Source organism: Penicillium rubens (genome assembly GCF_028828025.1).
Source record: "Penicillium rubens strain IBT 27055 chromosome Unknown utg000002l_segment0_segment0, whole genome shotgun sequence".
NCBI lineage: Eukaryota > Fungi > Ascomycota > Eurotiomycetes > Eurotiales > Aspergillaceae > Penicillium > Penicillium rubens.
Window position 1 is genome coordinate 5721537 of NW_026890600.1, and position 20461 is coordinate 5741997.

At 47.1% G+C, this 20461-nt stretch overlaps 5 protein-coding genes across 5 annotated transcripts; 2 read left to right on the top strand and 3 right to left on the bottom strand.

Annotated features, from left to right (window-relative positions):
* Positions 1-3302: 3302 nt before the first annotated feature.
* Positions 3303-6142, top strand: N7525_004651 (uncharacterized protein; the record flags this gene model as incomplete). The annotated part of the gene is made up of 6 exons (XM_061213110.1): positions 3303-3890; positions 3947-4498; positions 4544-4672; positions 4720-4818; positions 4912-5479; positions 5529-6142. 6 exons carry the CDS (start codon positions 3303-3305, stop codon positions 6140-6142), a joined length of 2550 nt encoding a protein of 849 aa, XP_061070131.1.
* A 2028-nt stretch (positions 6143-8170) lies between these two features.
* N7525_004652 (uncharacterized protein) lies at positions 8171-9080 on the bottom strand (the record flags this gene model as incomplete). The annotated part of the gene is made up of 2 exons (XM_061213111.1): positions 8171-8225; positions 8278-9080. The coding sequence occupies 2 exons, from the start codon at positions 9078-9080 to the stop codon at positions 8171-8173; spliced, it is 858 nt and encodes a 285-aa protein (XP_061070132.1).
* Positions 9081-11427: 2347 nt separating this feature from the next.
* On the bottom strand, positions 11428-13156 carry N7525_004653 (carotenoid oxygenase family protein; the record flags this gene model as incomplete). Its single annotated transcript, XM_061213112.1, has 5 exons — positions 11428-12078; positions 12140-12277; positions 12342-12718; positions 12778-12901; positions 12962-13156. The coding sequence occupies 5 exons, from the start codon at positions 13154-13156 to the stop codon at positions 11428-11430; spliced, it is 1485 nt and encodes a 494-aa protein (XP_061070133.1).
* Positions 13157-14228: 1072 nt separating this feature from the next.
* N7525_004654 (uncharacterized protein) lies at positions 14229-16853 on the top strand (the record flags this gene model as incomplete). The annotated part of the gene is made up of 9 exons (XM_061213113.1): positions 14229-14354; positions 14411-14517; positions 14568-14806; positions 14866-15375; positions 15426-15597; positions 15665-15802; positions 15853-16151; positions 16379-16588; positions 16654-16853. 9 exons carry the CDS (start codon positions 14229-14231, stop codon positions 16851-16853), a joined length of 2001 nt encoding a protein of 666 aa, XP_061070134.1.
* A 1153-nt stretch (positions 16854-18006) lies between these two features.
* On the bottom strand, positions 18007-19795 carry N7525_004655 (FAD-binding oxidoreductase; the record flags this gene model as incomplete). The annotated part of the gene is made up of 4 exons (XM_061213114.1): positions 18007-18926; positions 18981-19027; positions 19096-19449; positions 19509-19795. 4 exons carry the CDS (start codon positions 19793-19795, stop codon positions 18007-18009), a joined length of 1608 nt encoding a protein of 535 aa, XP_061070135.1.
* Between the last annotated feature and the right edge of the window lie 666 nt (positions 19796-20461).

Here is a 20461-nt window from a genome sequence, read left to right on the forward strand (position 1 = left end):
GAGCATAGGGTCAGTATTCTAGTGATCTGTTTATTAAGGATGTTTATGAGGGCTGCCCACCGGCATATAGAGTGCTCTATCTCGTACAACGCTCAGTCTAACCGCAGGATCACTAGTAACGGAACATCACAACCGTTGAGGAGCCTAGCGGTTAACTGATAGTAAACGGAAAGCAGGGAGCAAAACCGGAGAAGAAAATAGTCAATAGCCGGCTACCGGAATATAACCATATCTATGATACTACAGGGATAACCGTTTATTACGGGCCTATCGTCTCTAGTCAGGCCGGTGAATGGATTTTCTCCCCAACCTAGCAACCTCAAAATATTGCGGTCCACATGAATCGGTAGTAAATCTACTCATTTCGCCGTAGTCTAGATACTATCCAGTACCACCGGAGACCTTTAAAGCTCGCGTTGCCCACCTAAACCGGTAAGTCTAGAGCAAAAAACCGTTTCTTCTTATAAAAGCCTCCAATATCGTAACCACTTTCAGAGGCTTAACGTTCAACATGCCTTCCTATAGATCGGCACCCCAAGCCCCCGCTAGAGCTAGCTAGAGCATTCCCGAGTCAAATGTTATCCCCAAACGCGCTCGGCGGACTACTATCACTAGACCTGATACTACCCCTCTGTCAGGCACTCAAGGCACACACCTACAGCCACCGCTAGTATGTCCTGCCATCACCGTCCCGTGAATACAAGTATACTCAGAGCTAAAGCGGAATCTAGTCTCCCTCGCCGATAGCCAAGACCCAGAAACAAAAACATTAGAAGATTATTCATCGACCATACTTATAGGTTTTTAAAGACGCTAATAGGGAGCGGGACGAGTCAATACTTTCTATCTAGCGACTAGAGGCCGATAACGCCTAAGCCGCAGCGAAGATCCGCCAGCTAAGCATCGAAAAAGATCAGTCTCTAGTCACGGTCTAGGCATTTAAGATATAAATATAGAATTTGAAACAGCAACTAGAGACCGCGCAGCTCAGTGGTATAGCGAGTGATGACTTATTGCCTTAGCTGATACAGACGAGCGCCGATTTCATGATTACGCAGACCAAACTTTCTGGCAGAGTAGAAGCAGAGAAGAACAAACGCCTAGCCGCGACCCTGCCTACTTCTAATATATTTCAAGGGAACTAGTAAGCCTAGAATAGGCACCTTAGAATACTTGATACCAACTCGCTTCCAGGTTATTTACTACCAAGTACCCTTCCGTTAACCAATCAACAAACGCTGGCCCAAGCTAACCAACAAGCAAACTAATAAGCCAACCAATATATATCGCCCTTCTAAAGATAGGCGTAGTATAGAGAGGAAGATGGGTCGCTTTACAGAGAAAGCCATACTATCATAGTGATCTTACGGGCTTATTCATCTAGCTAACATACAATAGATATATACGTAGCTTTAGGCTAGTGTATAATATAATTTATACGGCTTTATAGGTGCCTATCTTATAAATAGAGGACTTAGGGAATATCGTTATAAGATCTACAGTTAGATGGATCATATCGTAGAATTTGAGTGCCGCGAATAAACTATAGCTACCGGAAGAACCCTAATATCGGCGCAATACCCTTAGGGCAAAGGGGAAGCAATATAGGTATATATTCAATTTCTATTCTCTTACAGCTCTGACCCTTCTACGCGGAGCTCGGTAATCACTTCGATTAGCCTTTTATAGATATCTTGGCGTGGTCTTAGCGTGGCTAGGCCTGGCATTTTCAGGGGTAATTTCGAAAGAGGGCTAGCCGTGATTTACAGATCCGGTTCGCAGATATATTTTTATCTCCTATCCACAGTCGGGCGACGCCTTAATTGCCTTCCTTACTCGTCCTTTCCTTTTATACGTTTTTTCCCCCGCTATAATAGAGAAATAATACTAACGGCCCTATTATCTAGAGATTAACTTATATAACCTACATTTCCTTATAGTGATACCTATGGGTGACCTACTTACAGACATAAGGATACAATAGCACTAGGGGAACGAATAACATCTACGAGATTTGGTTGGATTGACGCATAATATATCACGTATTCCTCCGTAATACGGTGACTGGTAATTCGGGCCAGATTTAGTCTAGTACTCGGCCGTACGCCAAAATATCCGATCAGAACCGGGCCGCGGCACGACCCATATCGGCACGGATCGCAAGCTTTCTTTCCTCGCATACATATATGGCGTATAGTCTATAAGTCACAATCCCCTTGATATACCGCTATCACGTTGACCTCACGTTATTTATCTAGCCTTTAGGCGTTACCAGCAGCCGCGAACCAGGAGTTATTGTACTAGCTATTGCGCTAATTATTTTGGTATCCAGTCCTACTAGTCCTTGACAAGTCCCGCAGCACCAAGGCAATTTTGGTGCTGCGATATGGTGCTGCGAGGTGCTGCGGAACTAAGCCAATTTTGGTGCTGTTGTATGGTGCTGCAGCACCGTCGCAGCACCAGTTTTAGTGCTGCGCTAGCATAATTCTGCCAAGAATTACCCAAAATGGATGGATAAAATGCTGACTTATTTTGATAGATTACTGTTTTTTACTCATGTATTGGCATTGGGAGGCAGTTATGCTCACTCACTACTGAGATTCGTATCAACTCACGTTCAAAAAATAAATTAAAAGCTTCAAGTACTATACAAATGTAGATTTAAAGTAAAATCAGCCCAAAACAGTATAGAATTAGTGGTTGATATTATATGGAAGAGAATGTGCTGGTATTGTGTGTGGATATATATATTTACTCTATGTATATACCTTCTAGTTTGTACCTTGTAGTTTCGATTTTATTTTTCTACAGTAAAAGCCTATATTTCACCATTTTTTTAAATAGTATAGTGCTGCGACCGGATGAATTACCCTATATCTTATTTTGATCTTTATAATTAATATATTGTATAGGCTTTGTATAATAACTTGATGTACTGTCTATTTTCCGACCGAGGTCAGAAAAGTGGACTTTAGGCAGCTATGTAGAATAAGGGGATAATGTAGACCCCGAAATACATTATATCATAGCACTATATCGTGGTGCTGCGGGAGTGCTGCGGGAGTGCTGCAGCACTACGGTGGGGCTATTATAGGAGTCGGAGGTACATAGCCAATAGATATCGAGATTTATATTCGGCTTTATGATCTATCTACCACTATACTAACATAGTAGACGCTCTCCCTGTTTATTGTTAGTTGTGTCGGTCGCAGATTTTGTCTAGGTAGGCCATTTGTGCTTTCTGTTTTCCCCTTTACCTCACACCATATACCTATACATACCATTTGCCCTTAACCTTCAATATGTCACATTTTGGACAGTACGCTGAGGCTGGCCCTTCTTCGCAGGTATCTTCATCGCAAATTGGATATCCAGACCGCCTTACCGACTGCGACTTTCTTTCATACGATTTAACACATGATCCCCTTACTCCTGACCAGTCAATCAGCCAACAAACACCAAATCCCGAAGCCCCCTCAATCCTTAGCATTCCAGAGTTCCAGGCTCCACATACTATCACTGCTCCAACAACCCTCGAACGAATTGGCCCTGGAGCTAAGAAGCTTTGGGTGTGCTATACGAAGATGAACAAAACACAATTTATTGAGTGGTGGCGACACACTACACACGCCCAACCAAATACTTCACGACGTAAAGTGAACTTTGAAGCGAATTATACATCACCACATTGGGAGCACTTCGACCAGGTTGCACACTATCAGACTGGACAGCCGATGGCACTTTGTCGACGATGTGGAAAGGCGATTCCTCATCCATCACAGTCTGGAGGTCTTCACTCGTTAAAAAAGCACCGTGAGAGCAAGACCTGTCAGCAGGGTGGAAGGAGTTCTTCTCTTCAGCAGACATTAAGGCAATCGCTACAGTTTGCGGTAATATATACTATCATATCTCAAAACGAACTATATACTAATTCAATATATCTTAGTCTGAGTGTCCTTCGGAGCAGAAGACCACTTTTAATACTGAGGATTGGGAACGAATTCAAATCAATTTAATCACAATGTGTCAGCTCCCCTTCCAGTTCCTCGAAAGGCCGGAAATATTTAAATTTGTTCGATTTGCTCGCCTCTCAAAAGATATACCTCCAATCTTGACTCCTAAGACAGCACGGCGTCGCCTACAAATGATGGTCAAGGGGGATCATCAAAAGGCCCTTTCTCTTTTACCAAAGAATGCTAAGCTTTCAATAGCACCTGACTGCTGGACTTCACCTTTTCAACAAGCGTTCATGGCAATTACTGGCTATTTTGTGGATTCTGGCTGGAATTATCATGAGATACTACTAGGCTTTGAGCCAGTATATGGTCAGCATACTGGTAGTCACCTGAGTGAGATACTACAGGATGTACTACAGCAGCATGATATTATTGATAGAGTGCTTGCGGTGACTACCGATAACGCCTCTAACAATAAAACACTTATGGAGAGCCTTCACCAGTCGATCGAACAGCTCAATCTCCCAGATAGCACACGAGTTGTACGAATTCCATGCCTTGCCCATGTGATTTAGCTCAGCTTAAAGGACCTCCTTGGATTGATGAAAGCCAACCCAAACAATGATACCGCCGATACTATCTGGTCGGAGGAAGAGAACAAGTCGGCTCTTCAAAAGGCCAAATCTGAGAAAGGAATCATCTATACACTTGCAAAGGTCAGTTATTCAATATCTTTATTAAAGCATACTTACACCATCTCTAGATCCGTGCTTTTGCAGTCTATGTCAACGCCAGTCCCCAACGACGGGAGTTCTTTCTAACACTACAAGACAGTGAGCCGAAGCTCGTACCAATACAAGATGTACGTACCCGCTGGAATTCAACATACCTAATGCTTCAGCGCGCAAATCGTCTGTCCGCTACATTTAATAGGTACTGTACTCTATATAACCAGCTTCGGTTCCAGCTAAGTGCACAAGAGTGGCGGCAGGTTGAATACCTGCTTTGTATCACAAAACCTTTTTACATATGGACAGTCGGACTATCCAAGGTTAAGGATGTCACTATTCATTGCGTGTTCGAGGTATATAACAGACTGTTTGGACATTTTGAAGACTCCCAGAAGCGCCTACATCGGAAGAAGGTTCCTTGGAAAAAGGCGATGCTTTGTGCTTTGAAGGCTGGAGAACAGAAGCTTGCAACTTACTACAAGGATACTGAGAAGGCTCATGGGCATCTTTATGCAATGGGGACGATCCTTACCCCTGTGCATAAGCTTGACTACTTCAAGGGAGCAGACTGGGCTGGCGATGATGCGGACTGGTACACAGTATACGAAAGCTCTCTACATTCCTACCTTAAGCGATACTATCAGCGCCAGCCTACAACTCAATCAGTAGATAAAGGCAAGGCTCCACAACGAACTGGGAGTATGTCTAGTCTACTTGCACAGACCCGACCGAGATCAGCTATCCAAGAGAAGGTTGGCTGGCGAGAAGAGTTAACAGGTTATCTCAATCTTCGTATGTATACCATAGAACTTGAAACCATGATATATACTAACTTCGCAAGGAACTGATGATGATGACCCATGTCAATTCTGGAGGCAACATGAGACCCAGTTCCCAACCCTTGCGGCGCTAGCCCGGGATGTCTTCTCTGTTCCTGCTACTGGCGCAGGAGTTGAACGGTTATTCAGCTCAGCGCGGGATGTCTGCCATTACAGACGTGGATCTCTCAATGCAACGACCATTCAAGATCTAATGATGCTCCGCTGTATGACGCGTTTTGATGCGAACCACACTCAAGGCCAGCTATCTACAGAAAGCCAGGACCCAAGTGAGAGGATGGAGGCCGATGAGGAGGCAGAGGCTCAACTATCTGATTATGATATGGCTGGTATCAGCGATAATGAGGAACTTGAGTCTGAAACTGAATATGTATCTGAAGCCGATAACATGGACGCCCATGATCGTGATGCTTCACCTGGTCTCCAGGACCCAGGCCTACCTCTGGATCAGGAGACTCTGGATCAAGAGACTCTAGATCAAGAGATAGACTCAGTTGAACTTCCAAATCATCACCCAATAGTTAGAATTGTACAAAGCGATAGCCAGCGTCCACATAGGGAACGGAAGCGTCGGAGAGATGATGATGAATATGTATATACTAAGAGGACCAAATAAAGCGCAAATAATCAAACAAATATGATAATGATCTTTTCCAGATTTCCTGTTTACTGTAAATAAAATACCCCAAAATTACTGGCTTTTCTACATAACTTATGCATGTCACGAGGTTAGTCGTGTTTGCACTGTTTACAGTGCTGCGGGACTTGTCAAGGCCTAATCCCTAGCGACAGCTCGGCAGCTATTCATATCGACAGTGGCGCCGGTCGTAGACTACGCGTCTAACGTCTAGATGTACGCGTATAAAGATAAGGCTATTGGGCCGATCAACCGCGTCTAAAGGATAGGAGCATAGGCGATTATAGGAACATTCCTCACAGTTACGACCAATATAGCAGAGGCGGAGGCCCACCTTGCCACTGTTCAACACCGTTTCTGGAGACGAGCTGTGAAGATGTGGACGGACATACATACCCTGCTAGAAACCAACCCTCTCCGCCGGAACACAGCACGCATCAAGAAATTCAGAAGATACCATCGTTCGCCGCTGTATCAAGTAGCAGACGCGCTAAGAACATTGAGATGGAAACACTGGAAACCATCAATCCGTTCACATTGGCACCATGGGAAGTACGCGTGCAGGCTGACGTTATACCAACCCCGCAGTCACCGACCGCACCAGGCGGGCTAATGCAGATCGCAACCAGCAGTTCGGCACGGAATGGGCTGGTCGGATTTGGGGTGGCGATCGAGAGGCAGCCATCTCGGTATCGAAAACTAAAACTGAAGACCCTTTCCGTCACATTGGGTGCAAGAGCAGAGCAAAATCCGTTCTCTGCGGAGCTAGCAGCGATGGCACATGCATTGAATATGTAGTTGGACTGAAAGACTACAGGATTACGCTGCTCACGAGCAACAAAGCGGCGGCTCTGACACTAAGGAATCCTCGACAACAGTCAGGCCAGGAATTTGTCTGCCAACTGTACAAGTTGATGAGAAAGCTACGGAAAAATGGAAACCAGATCAATATCCGGTGGATCTCAACGAGCGAAGACAACAAACTGCGGGGTCTGGCTAAAGAATAGGCCAGAGCCGCGACACAAGAAGATGCTCTCCCGCAAGAACGCGTCCCGAGAATGAAGTCAACAACACTGAATGTCGCACGGTCCCAAGCAGTCCCCAGCAATGACCTGCCAGTGAACGTAGGGAGACACGCAAAACGAGTTGATGCAGCACTCCCAGGCAAACACACTCGGCAGCTGTATGACCGATTATCGTGGAAAGAAGCGAGCGTGCTGGCCCAACTCCGAACCGGCATGGCAAGACTCAATGGATATCTATATCGAATCAAAGTAGCAGACACGGACCAGTGTGCGTGTGGACAAGCGAGAGAGACCGTAGAGCACTTCCTATTTTGTTGTCAAAAATGGACAGCGCACCGGACGGAACTACTACAATGTACCAACACCCACCGAGGAAATATATCCTTCTTCCTAGGAGGAAAGTCGCCTTCCGATGATCAGAAGTGGACGCCGAACTTAGAGGCGGTACGGACCTCAATACGATTCGCCATCGCCACGGGCCGACTCGAGGCCACCTAACCATGCCGACGAACATAAATCACCCCACTCTCGCCGATCTAACCCACCAATCACCTCGTGTTACGGATGGTAGACGCGCTTCAACTGCCGAAAATAGGATGTTGAACACTTGGAGAAGCGCCTTCAAGCCTGTCTACTAACGAAATTACTAATCCACGAGGATCCGCTGCGATACGAACATCTGAGATGACATATTTTGCAAGACTTTTTGTATGGGCTCTGAGGAGACACAGTGCTATATATATTATGACATGTATAGTAGATCAGAGATAGTTGCCCTTTCGGTTCAGCCGCCGGGCGTTAATAAATTGTGTGTGTGTGTACCAATTTCGCTGTACTCATTCCGTTTTACCGGAATCTCTGGAAATATCGAACTCTTTTGGAGGGTAGGTTACCACCTTTTTCTCGCCGAGTGCAGCGTGAAATGGACATCCAGGAACGACTTTCTTGTGTCGTTGAATAAACCAAGGCGCAAATTCAGCATCTATTTTGCGGTAAGACGCAATTTCCTGCGCTTTCTCTGCTCCCGACAGCTTTTCCTGTTGTTGCCAGTAGGATTCTGTGGGGTCTGGCAATACGGTCTCCACAAACAACATGAAGGTTCCCAAGAGAAAAGTGATGAACCAATCCAGGATTGGGTTCACAGGTTCGATCTGGCACGCCTTCAAAGTTGTGGGCAGTGACAGACAAATTGCAATCCTTCGACCCAGCCAGCGTAAGCCAGGCGGGAAAAAGCGGAAGGCAAACTGGTCAAAGCAACCTTCGGCCACAAGATTTGCACGCTCAGGTGCGATCCCCATGTTTGATTCGACTTCCTCGTTGTACCTCATAAGGTCATCCCAGTCAGTGGGGAAGCTGTGGATAGGCTTGCCCTCAACGTGGAACAATTTGGACATCTCTTGCCAAAAAAGATGAGATGCCTTTTTCTGTTTGTCGCTAAAGCCAGGAAAACCTAGCTTTAGCTTTAGACGGTGCATAGTTGCCGCCGTGTAGGTCAAGGTATACACGTAGTCCTCGTTGTGACCGAAGTCTCCCGGAAATTGCTTGCTGTAGTAGACATGGAGATCATTGATGTGGTTGACTGATTTCTTTGTAAGAGGGTGATGAGGTCCATGCCACCACCAGATTGCATTGTTGTTGGCAGTCTGCTCGACTCTCTGGGTAGCCTTGTAGACAATTTTTCCTCCATCTGACCGCCAGACTGCACGAGACCCCTGCTCGGTGGCAATGAAGTTCGGGAATGTGATTGCGTAGACAAGATTGAGCATAAATTGATTCAACCCATAGCCGGCAGACAGACGCCAAATCTCTTCGTAGTCTTTCTCGGGGTCTAGTGATTCGATTCTCTGCTGGATCCAATAATATGGGAGGCGTGCAGTTGATGAGGAATCCATAGTTGATTGATTTGTCATGTGGGATATTGTGTGAGGCACACACATGGAAAGATGATGGTCAGTAGCAAAACTGTAGCGTAACTGTAGCGGTCATGCGCGTATTTATTTAATCGCGGAGCGATTAAATGACGCTCGGAATGCCGCACGGCATTACGTCAATCAGTTCGCCCTCAGGTCGGCTGATGGAGCGTTGTACTCCGGCTCAGCCTGCGACAACAACTGGTCTCCTTGAGAGGCTGAGTGGTGCTACATTAAGTTGAAGAGTGGGCCGATGTAATGGCCCACGGGGAGCCGCCGGAAACGGGGGACGGAGCCGAGAGGATTCAATTCATCCGATGCAGATTCTGGTTATTCTGGTTGGCTAGCGGCCTTCTTGCATTTTACTCATTTTACTGCCACCGTGGACCAAGTACACCGGAATGCCGCGGAGTTAGATCCACGCACAAAATTGGATCATCGAAAGGCCCTGGAGATACCATAGCAGGCAGTGGCCGGGGAAAAGCCGGAGAAAAGCTGGGTATGTAACGGATAAGTCGGCTGGATTGGTTCGGCTTTTGCTAGGTTCCGCTGACTAAAGTTATATTGGGGAGCCACGTCCCGAGGCCCAGGACTGCACAGCTACGTGAACATCGCAACCAGTGATTTGCCGGTTAGATATTCCTCTAGATCCGCAAAAATGGTTAAACAGGGGGATTTCAGCGGAATCGACTGCAGTATATTTGCTTAACCCTCCTTTGCTTTCTCATTTCCTCATCAGTCTTGGTATACTGGTAACTGGTGTTTCAAGAAAAACCCACATAGTCGGTGATAATGCAACTTTTAACTTCAATTTTAGACTATTGAAATCCATGGCATAGAAAATAGGATTACAGCATGATATACAATACTTACACAGCTATGCAGACGCAATTCCCTACATCACGTCCTATTATCTGTTGAAAGTAGATGTTATAAAGTCTTCGGGAAATGCTAGAGCAAACACACGCAACAATTGCCACACCAAAGCATAACATAACTTAGCTGCTTTTGAGTATATGAGATTGAGCGATGCGATTTCCTTTCATAAGGTCTGACAAAAGCTTTCGGGACCACAAGGTCAATTTAGCATTACTGTATTAAATGCATGAGATTACTTTTCAAGAGCCTTTCCTTTTCCTTCGAATAAATATTGGCATGCATTGTTATCCGTGGGGAACTCGGGAATCAGGCCCATTACCGGTGTCGGCGCAATAACGCCGGTATACCGGACGATTTATTAATCCTCCATGTTTTGTAATTTATGCTATGTATAGGCTTCTCCAAAACCCAACTTGGGTCCGACTTCTATAACCCAACCCAACCCAAGACCCAATACTGGGTACCCTAGTCCCATCTCTTGGCACTCCTATGGGACCAAATGGTGGGAGTTGGCAAGGTCTATAACCGCCTACTACCCTATAACACCACTATTCTACACCCGCCTAGCACTTTTAGTCATCCTCCGGTCCTAATATTAACGCTCGACTTATATAGTTATTCCCTTCGTTTCCACTAGCGACTAAAACGACGCCGAAAATAGCTCCCCTTTAGCTAAATCTAAGTCCCCCCCCCTTTTCGCTATCAGTTTATAAAGATATACTATATAACCTTACACATAGATATCACTGGTTATGGTGTGAAGCAAGAACTCTATTAGATAATAGACCAATAATAATTAACTATATAAGAACCACAACTTATATACATACGAATCTATAGTTCGGCTCTATTACTAGGAATGGTTTAACCTCCCGGTAACTAGAACTCGTTTCAATACGATTCAATAATTGAAACAAACGAACCTCCACGTTTGCGCCGCAGTTGATGCTGTTTCTTCACATATCTATATATCACTAGTTTGCCACCTGACTGCTGTCTCATCAGAAGTTAAAAGTTAAATAGTATCCTGTCATCCCATGAAATATTGTGACATCCTGTTCCTCTGCGCCCCACTGAGAAATGTTAGGCTATTTGCAATACAACAGCAATTGTCTTTTGCACTCGGGTATCTAGGGAACTTCCATGGTTCGCTGGCCCAAGATGATTTGAACCCGAAATTGATTGCGAATGCACATTTTCCTTGCCATTTGACATTGTTGTTACCTTAGGGAAATGGATGATAAGGTCTGAATCGTAGGGGAGTAAGCGTTGCTAAAATTGACATCCTATGAAATTGAGTAGAGAAATACATGTATCATCAATCTAGTTTCAAAGCAACAATCAACGGATGGTGTTCGGTCTTATGACCAAAATCTGTGTCAAATCGTGTAAACATAGATCACCTTCCTCGCCATTTCCATCTGCCCTAAGCTCTGCCCTAACCCCCAACCTACAGATCCTCGCCCTCAACCCAATTGCCATGCAGTCCCTGCCTCAACCGAAGCGGCAGCAGGATGACAGCCTTTGCCTTGGTGAACTCCCTGGTATCCAGCAAGTGCAACTCGCTGCACATAGAAATATAGTTATTCACCAGAGCCATAACATACCCACCGCCCTCAACGGTAGATCCGCGCCGCGGAATGAAAATTGGTTCTTGCACCATATGTGTCTTTCCAGGGAAGTAGATCTCTGTCACTCCAGTTTCAATATCCAGGTGCGCTAGAGCGTTATACAGCGGGTGTCCACCACCCAGCTGAGGCATGATGGTCGGGAAATCGGTTCCGAGGGCAGGGTTCATTAAGTCAAAGAAGCAGTGCTTGTACGGTTGGGCGGCGAAGCGGTCATCAATGCGGTAGAACTCCGAGTTGTCGCTTTGGAGAACCGTTGAGTTCACCAAGTCGAGCTGCTCGGAGTTGGGGTTGATAGTGAACCGGGTTAGCTGGGAGTGGATGGAACTCGGCTCAGGAGAGTTTCCTTGCGCATCCGGCCACCAAAAGAAGACGTTCTTCTCGCTCAGTCCGAGGTCGAGTACGACATTGCCGGATTCGTCTTCGTAGGCGTTGGCTACATGGCCCGGGAAAGAGTTTTGGTAGCGGAACCACTGGGAGAGGTGACAAATGATGAGATGATGGAAGGAGAAAGATAGGGTGCGGGGAACATACCTTGAGACTGGATGGCTTTGCTCCTCGTCGTGGAAGGACTCCAATATAGAATGGAGTTTCGGGGCTCCACTGCCAGTGCTCGCCGCCCTGCTTCATTCTCTCAATGTCACAGACCTGAGGGATGACGGGGAAAAGGACCTAAATAACAAGGGGGAACAATATCAGAAGAGGATTCGCTAAAAATACAAGAATCACTACTCACCCAGTTCTCCGTGACAGCAAAATCGTGAATCATAGCCACAACAGGCGCAGTAAACCACACGGTTTCCAAGAACTTTCCGTCGGCTGCAATGCGGTAATAACAGACATCGGGTGTTCCATCGCCCTTGGCTTCATATCCGAAGCAGACCATCTCCCCCGTGCGCGGGTCGAATTTCGGGTGTGCGGTGAATGTCAAACTGGGCAACTGTCCATCGAAGTCGTACAGGCCGGTTGTCTCGAGGGTGTGAGGATTCAACGCATATGGTGGAGCGTCTTCCTTCAGAGCCAACAATTTGCCGTTAAAGTGAACGACGTTTGTGTTGGCTGTGGTGCGGATCTCGAATTGCACGGCATCGATGAATTTGTTACGGTATTTACCTACAGAAAGAAACGAGTTATTAGTTATATGTGAGCTTGTCAACGGTGAGGGTTAGTACCAAGCAATGCTCTTTGGGCCTCTCGTTCCCGGACGAACTTCTCTGTTCGGACAAAACGCTGCTTGAAGGAGACCGAGCCGTCTTTGATTTTGAAGGCGCTGATACTGCCATCGCCATTGAACCACTGTTGTCATGTCAGCTATCCTGCTATTTTGGGATTGAAGATTCGTATCAATTCGCTCACTGGATCATTCTCGATGAAGGGCGAGAATTGGGGATCGGGCATCACCCGGTAGAATGTCCCATCAATGTCTTCCGGGATCTCGCCATACACCTCCAGATTCAGAACTTCTCCTTCCACTCGGCATGGCTTCATGAACCCGGAAAATTGCGGGCGGTTTGGGAAGACTTTCCGGGGCTTTTGAGAAAGAACGGACATTTTGGTTATCTCGAAGGCAAGGAAAGAAGATCGTGTGTAGTAGAAAAATCGTCAAGTGTAGACAATCTCATACAAGAATTTACTTTTCATTTAATTATCACAGAACTATGAAGTACAACCTTGTGTCATCTACACTTTTGTTTCCTCCCCGACGGAATAGCGGGGATGCTGCTTGTATACCCCCGGTATCCCCGGTGGGTCATTTTCCACTTACACATCCCAAGGTTGGAAATATAGGTGATCATTTCAATGTAAAATTCATTTCGATCGTGCCGGGTAGCTTAGCCCCGGGTGTTCCGGGGCTTACTGTATATTGGGAGAACACAGGGTATGAGGAATTTTGAGCCACCTGCCAACGCTGTATTGCATATAATCTACCAATACTCCGTATACTTTCCCAATCTACGATCCACGCCGTAGATCTTTCATCTTATCAATGACCGTGTTCTTGCTCGTCGAACTTTCATTTCTGCTCACCGAATAAAACCGTGGAAGCTACCCATAATAAGCTAGGATACAAGACTGCTATTTATAGTATGCAGGAACAGGCTCATCGTCATTAAATCCCCCTTCCGTACATCCAGGAAGTCTGTGTCAATTATCTGTACACGCTAGTAATTTAACGTTTTCTTTTAACAATATAATAAATTACTTTGTGAAGGCCTAATGTTCATATTTGGTTTATTGGGTTAAAAAACTGCGATAGACTTATATACTAATATATAAAGCCTATTCTTGAGCCTCAAAAAATATATTGAAATGTACATCCAGGTTTCAACCGTAACTGTATTACAGTGCGTAATTGACAATTTAGGCAAATAGTTTTTTTTTACAAGATGGGGCAGTACTCAGGAATATCCCCACAGCATGTCATACACGCATCAATTTGTAGGTGCGCGCTGTGAAGAAGCAACGGCAAATGAAAAAGGGGGCTGTTCCCCCGCTTCCAGGCGAAATTCCCCATTGCAACCGAACTGTGATTGGTCAGAAGTGGACCCCAGATCTTTCACTAGGGCAACTCCCGACATATTCCGAGGTTTCCTTACTCCGTAATTCTTCTCATAATTATCCCATGGCAGACCAGCGTCCTCAGTCTTCGACCCCGGGTGATTCCGACATCCGACCGACAAAAACGCAGGGCCGGAAACGCAAGAGAGTATCTGTGGCATGTCGGTCCTGTCGGGTCCGCAAGTCTCGTGTATGTTATACGATCGCCATATATTCTAGAGTTGATGGCTGAATTTTTCAATATAGTGTGATGGTGCACGACCGTGTTCGACATGCGAAGTTATGGACACGGAGTGCCGATATGAGCAGCCGTACAGCCAGCCTGTAGCAATAACTAACGGCAGCAGTGAGCGGTGAGTCAATCTGTTCAGGATGTCTACACGATCCAAACTCATCCGTGTAGGCAAGAGGAGAGTCTGCTCGAGCAGCGATTACAGGCAATAGAAAAAAGGTTGCGGCTATCTGGGCCAGACAAGGAATTCGATAGCCCTGAAATGCATACAGCCACCTCTCCCACAATTCAGGAGAACCATGAATCCCGACGTAGTCCGGGAATGAAAGGGCCGCTGGATCAAGACGATGGAGTGGATGGTATGGGCGCCGTGGCACTCAAAGATGGGGCTGACGAAGAAGAATATTTTGGTACAGTTCAATTTATCACTGCAAATTGTTTTATGGGACCCTGTCTAACGATTTGAAAGGCGCTTCATCTAATGTGGCCTTCTTGCGCTTCATTCATGCCGTTAGCCATCCGGTCAACCCCGCCGACAATTTACCTCTCTCAAGCATAGATGTTTCCACCGAAGTTGGCCAATCAAACGATAACCGCTTCGATGCATTCCTAAGAAGACCATCGGGTATCAGCAGTCTAACTGAGTCTCAGGGAAGAGTTCGCGTAGATCCCTTCGCGCTTCCCCCTCAAGTGGAAGCAGACGCCTTGTTGCATTTATTTTTCACCACCGTCAATCTGATGATTCCCTGCATCTATGAAAGCTCGTTCCGAGACACTTACAGGAAGTTGCAGATTGACGGGATTCGGAGTGTTCGGAGATCCTGGCTGGGGACTCTGAATGTCGTGTTCGCCCTCGCGACAAATGTCATGACGGCGACTTCACCGAATATTGAAAGGGCCACGAGGGCCAGTATTTATTTTGAGCGGGCGATGGAATTGGTGAAATCAGATATTTTAGGGCGTCTTTCATTGGAAATGGGTATGGCACACATTTAATGGCTTGCGTTCAACTCACACTGACGTGCTTAGTGCAATTATTCCTTTTGATGGAGGGGTACCTTGAAGGAACTACATCTTCATCGCTTGCCTGGACGTTACATGGCCTGGCTGTGAAAGGGGCATACCAACTTGGTCTTCATATTATGGACTCGAAGAGCATGTCGCAAACCGATCGGGAAGTGCGCAGGAGATCATGGTATTGGTGTGTTATGAATGATCGGCATGTGTCTGTAATTCCGTATATGGCGAAGTATACTAATGACGATCAGGTTCCTGAGCGTGACTTACGGTCGGCCCCCTTTGATTCCCTTGACCCATGTGAGATTCGAGGCCAGCCCCTATATAACATTCAGCAATGTGCCCAGTGGTGTTACCGTATCCAGCCTGGCTTATTTTGATGCTATGATGTAAGCAAATTTCCCTCGAAAATTTCTGCAGTTTTGACTAATTTTGATAGGTCTATTGCTCACATCATGGGCGACGCCCTGGAGCGTCTCTATGACCAAAATCTCGGGCTTCGCCCTCGTCTCCCCATGAGTGAAAGCCTCAACCAGATCTCCAAACTGCGCTGGGAACTAGCCCAGTGGCAGGATAATCTCCCATCCTGTTTACAAATAATAGCCTCCCAGGACACGCTGGATGATGTCCCTTTGACGGTCGGAACCACGAGACTCCGCGTCCTACTTTCTCTCCGCTTCCTCGGTGCGAGAATACTTATTCTACGCCCAGTCCTCAGTCAATTTCTCGATTTTCCGGGTATGACATTTTCGAACGAACATCAGTCGGAATGGCTGCGGAATTCAAGTGCAGTTTTGCTAGCGGATTTAGTCCGCACGTGTGGCGATATCCTACAAATCAGCAAAAGTATCTTAGCCGGTTCCAGGAATGATCAGAATCTGCTTGGGGCTTGGTGGTTTTCTTGTTATTATAGTATGCATACCCTAGTTCTTATGATGTGTTTGATTAGTACTAACCACGCGCAGCTTTCAACTCCTCCCTCGCGGTCTTGGGAATCCTTCTGATAAAAAGAATCCCGGCATACTCCGGGCAATTATCTACATTTTCCGTAACTGAATTGCGAAGTCTGCTAGAGACAGCTATGGAGGTCCTACGTGGGCTGAACAAGGGCAGTGAAACCGTCATGCGCTGTCGAGATACTTTGATGAGGCTTATCACTGCGTTTGATTTTGATGGTAACAATGCCTATCCATTTCTTGGTACCACATATGACTGACAAATCAACGTGCCGCAAATGTAGCCGGATTTACACCAGAATCATTCTCACTATCCCCATCCAGCGCGTGGGCGTGGCAATTTGTTAACCCGGGCTTGTTCAGCTCGGAGGCATCGTTGAGTCTTGCTCCAGGGACGGTTGATATTGCGTCTGGCTCTCAGTTTCCAATATCGACGAATATTGGAGTGCGCCCAGAGCATGACATCTTCCATCTCCCTGGATGAGTTCCACCGTATCCACCTCCAGTCGAGGAATGACTGGCGGAATCGGTCCATGTTGTTAGTTAGAGGGAAAGAGGTATCTACCTGATCGGCCGAACAGTTATCGAGCTGGATCGCTCCGTGTTTTGGGTCAGAGGGCATGGAGGTATCGAATGGCGGAATCGGCCCATGTTACGGCTGAGACAGCACAGTGTTTTCGACCATTCCCCACAAATAATGTGGTTTTCATCAGACTTTATAGCTGCGTGGTATCTGGTATGATAGGGCCTTTTTCGCCCAGTTGAAGTCCCAAGGGAGGTTTACCGCTGAACTCGGACCTCGTAATGACTTTCGCGGTCGCGGTAAGGCCATTGCGAAACCAGTCTTGCCAAAGTTAAAGATATATCCCTCCGCGATACCGTATTTGCCGATGATATTACGGACGAGATTAAACGACTACCTCAGGATCATCGCAGGCTGCTCGCTGGTAATCGTACCCTCGCCCAACATCTATCCTCACTTAGCCACTATTCCCCTGCTCCTACTTCTTTGAAAGGGGAAGGATACTAACAAAACAACCTGCCGCCACCATTTGACGTGAACGTGTGATTATGCGTACCTAAGCAAGTTTACATTGTACAATTATCTTACTTGGCATAGCTATCTTTAGTCAATCAATGGCTAGGCTTGACTTAGCGCTTTGCCTTTCCCCTGGGCGTTAAACAACTCGCCCTGACTGGCCATAGTACCAGAGGTTGTGCGTATTCTCCACTTGCGGCTCGTGTGTGCAGGTGATTGGTTTGTTGAACCATTTGCTGATCACTTAATTATGTAGCACGCTACCTGTTTGCAGTCCTGACAAGAACAACTTTACTAGATCTTCACTCTGAATATCTTAGTTCACAGGAAAATCGAACTCGCCCCAACGAGGTGACCATATTCCCGAATACACGTAGCTAAACATGGATGCACGGAATATATATGCATTGACTTGCGTACATTGAACCCATAGGGTTGAGAACATGTTGCAAGCCAGCCCTGCTCTTACACACATAAAGTAGCATCACTTCTCTTGCGCCTTCTATTATGAGGCTCATGGAACTTCTGCTCGTACTTCTGTAGAACGTCCATTCGCATGTACTGTACGATCGGAATTTGTGGAAAGCTATTCACGCATCTATGGAACACCTTCATTCCAAATGCCCGACTTTCCGGGAGAAAGCACCCCATTGGGATCCAGCACATCCTTCAAGCGTCCTGTAAACTTATTGAACGCAAAGCCGTTGAAGTCCAACTTGGCCGCAATCTGGTCCATGTAGCGCACATGCGTGCGGTACTCCATATATCCCTGCTCCGCACCATCATGCAGCAAGTTCCTGCACAACTCGAGGACGCGTGCCTCCTCTCTGGACGTGTAGATGACCAGCTCGATGCCGACTACGTAGCGCGGGTAGACATGGAAGTCGGCGAAGAAGTCGAACTTCGCGTCAATGGTGCGTTGCTTCGCTGTCATGTACCACTCGTACAACTCACGTCCGGATGGAGGGATGATGGGCGAGAAGTCGACGTGTGCACCGCCCTTCTCGGCTCGGCTGTCGACGATGCCCAGTGGGGTGAGCGTTGGGATGCCACTGTGCGGAATCTCTTCTTCTTTGATCTCTGCTGCGGTGATGGCGCGGCCTGGGGATCCGGGAAACTCGCGCCATTCGATCTTCACACCTGGGATCGTGGAGAACGCGCGTTGCACGGTTTGAATTAACGCTGGGAGCATTTCGACTGAGCCATATAGCGAGAAGTAGGTTTTCCAGAATCCCCAGTTATGTTCCGCACGGATTTCCTCGAGTACGCTGTAAGGTACGTATGAGTTGGGCTCCATGTACGGGGCCAGTTTGGCGTGAACCTCGGGGACTTTGGATGTAAGCGCGATGCGGAAGATGTTGGCGATGGAAGGTGAGTTGAGGATGATGGAGCGCCGCATCAGGTCTGACAAAGTCCCGGTGAGAGGGATGAGGTCTGCTTCCTTGGGAACGCTGACTTCAAGAGTGGCGTATGCCTCGGGGGCGGGAGTGATATGCATGCCAATCTTGGTGACGACACCTGTTTTTGTTAGTGATTGAGTTGTTGAGGAGATGGGAGAACGTTAAGTCTTACCGAGGTTGGATTGGTAGAACAGACCGTCAAGGGTTGGGCCAAAGCCTCTGTTGGATGGTAAGTCAATATGTTATTGGGGTGAGAGCATAGGCGAGCCAATGAACTGTGAACATACCCCTTGTATAGCGCGAACGTTTTATTATCCTTCATCGCTCCCATACCCGTCCGAAGCAATTCACCATTAGGCAGCACAACTTCCATGCCGCACTGTGACTGCGAATGCTCTCCATTGGGCGTATATCCAAAGCCTCGGTCCATGGTATTTCCCAAAACAGAACCCCATCCAATGGCCGGCACCGATGGCCAGAGGTTCAGGCCCTGTCGTTGGATTTCCTCGTAAAGGTCGAAGAAGGATACACCCGGCTCGACTATCGCGTATCCGTACTCTTCGTTTACCTCGACGATCGTGTTCATTCGGTGCAGATCTAGGATAACGCATCCTTTGACGACAGAGCTGGATCCACCATATCTATGACCGTTAGTGATATGCAGATGGCATAGGAGCGATATACATCATGGACGACATACCCCAGGTTCTTTCCCCGTGACACTGTCCACAAACACACCTTGTGCTTATTTGCAAGCTTCACGACCTCCTGGACCTCTTCCACAGTACTGGGTCGAGCGGCACCGCTTGGTGTGTGGTTTCCTGAGGCTGAAAATGGATCGCCGTAAGACTTCTGGCCTTGAGTACCCTCGAGTGCGCCATGACTAGGGGTGCGGGAAATGTTGTCTTCTCCGAGCACACGGGCGACGTCGTCAAAGAAATTGCCCAATGCCTGGGGGTTGACAGTTGGAGATCTATGGGGTGCCATTGTGTCGCTGTCTGCAAGTGGAGGACTACGATATGTCTACAGGGATCTACGGAAATACTTATTATATGCACATCCCTTTATTTCTGGGGTCATGATCAACAACAGCTCCTACTAATTTACCAGCAGCCGGGGATACCGGGGAAAGCTCACCCGCGGTCAATCCCCCAACAAACCGGCCGCTGGTATGGACCCACGCTCGCCCCGCTTTGATGTCGAAAGTTTACCCCTCTCGGCGTGGTCAGATTTTTCAGTATTATCCACCGACAGTCTCTCAATTGGTTCTTTCGGCAGTAGTGCGTAGGGATATCCTGTAATTTGAAACAAAGCTGGAGTATTGATTGAAGAACTATTTGGGAGACTGCTGTTGAGAGGTTCTATATGCCTGAGGCTAGTATTGGCATGTGACAGCTCGAGGATTCCCAATTGACCCGTTTACCAGATGGGGTAGACGCTGAACCAGCCCTGTCCTTGGTATTTCACCATCTCTAAGACTGACAGTTTCCACATCAGAGGTTACGTTGGACTTTTCTGACTCAGTGGGAAACGGGACCTCGGGATTGAGAATCCCCCGAGTTTTTAGGGAAAAGGCCGGGAAGCAATCCCTGGGTATCCGCGTATCCGCGGACGAAGGCCGCGGATAGCTGGCTGAACAGCCGCTTACACATA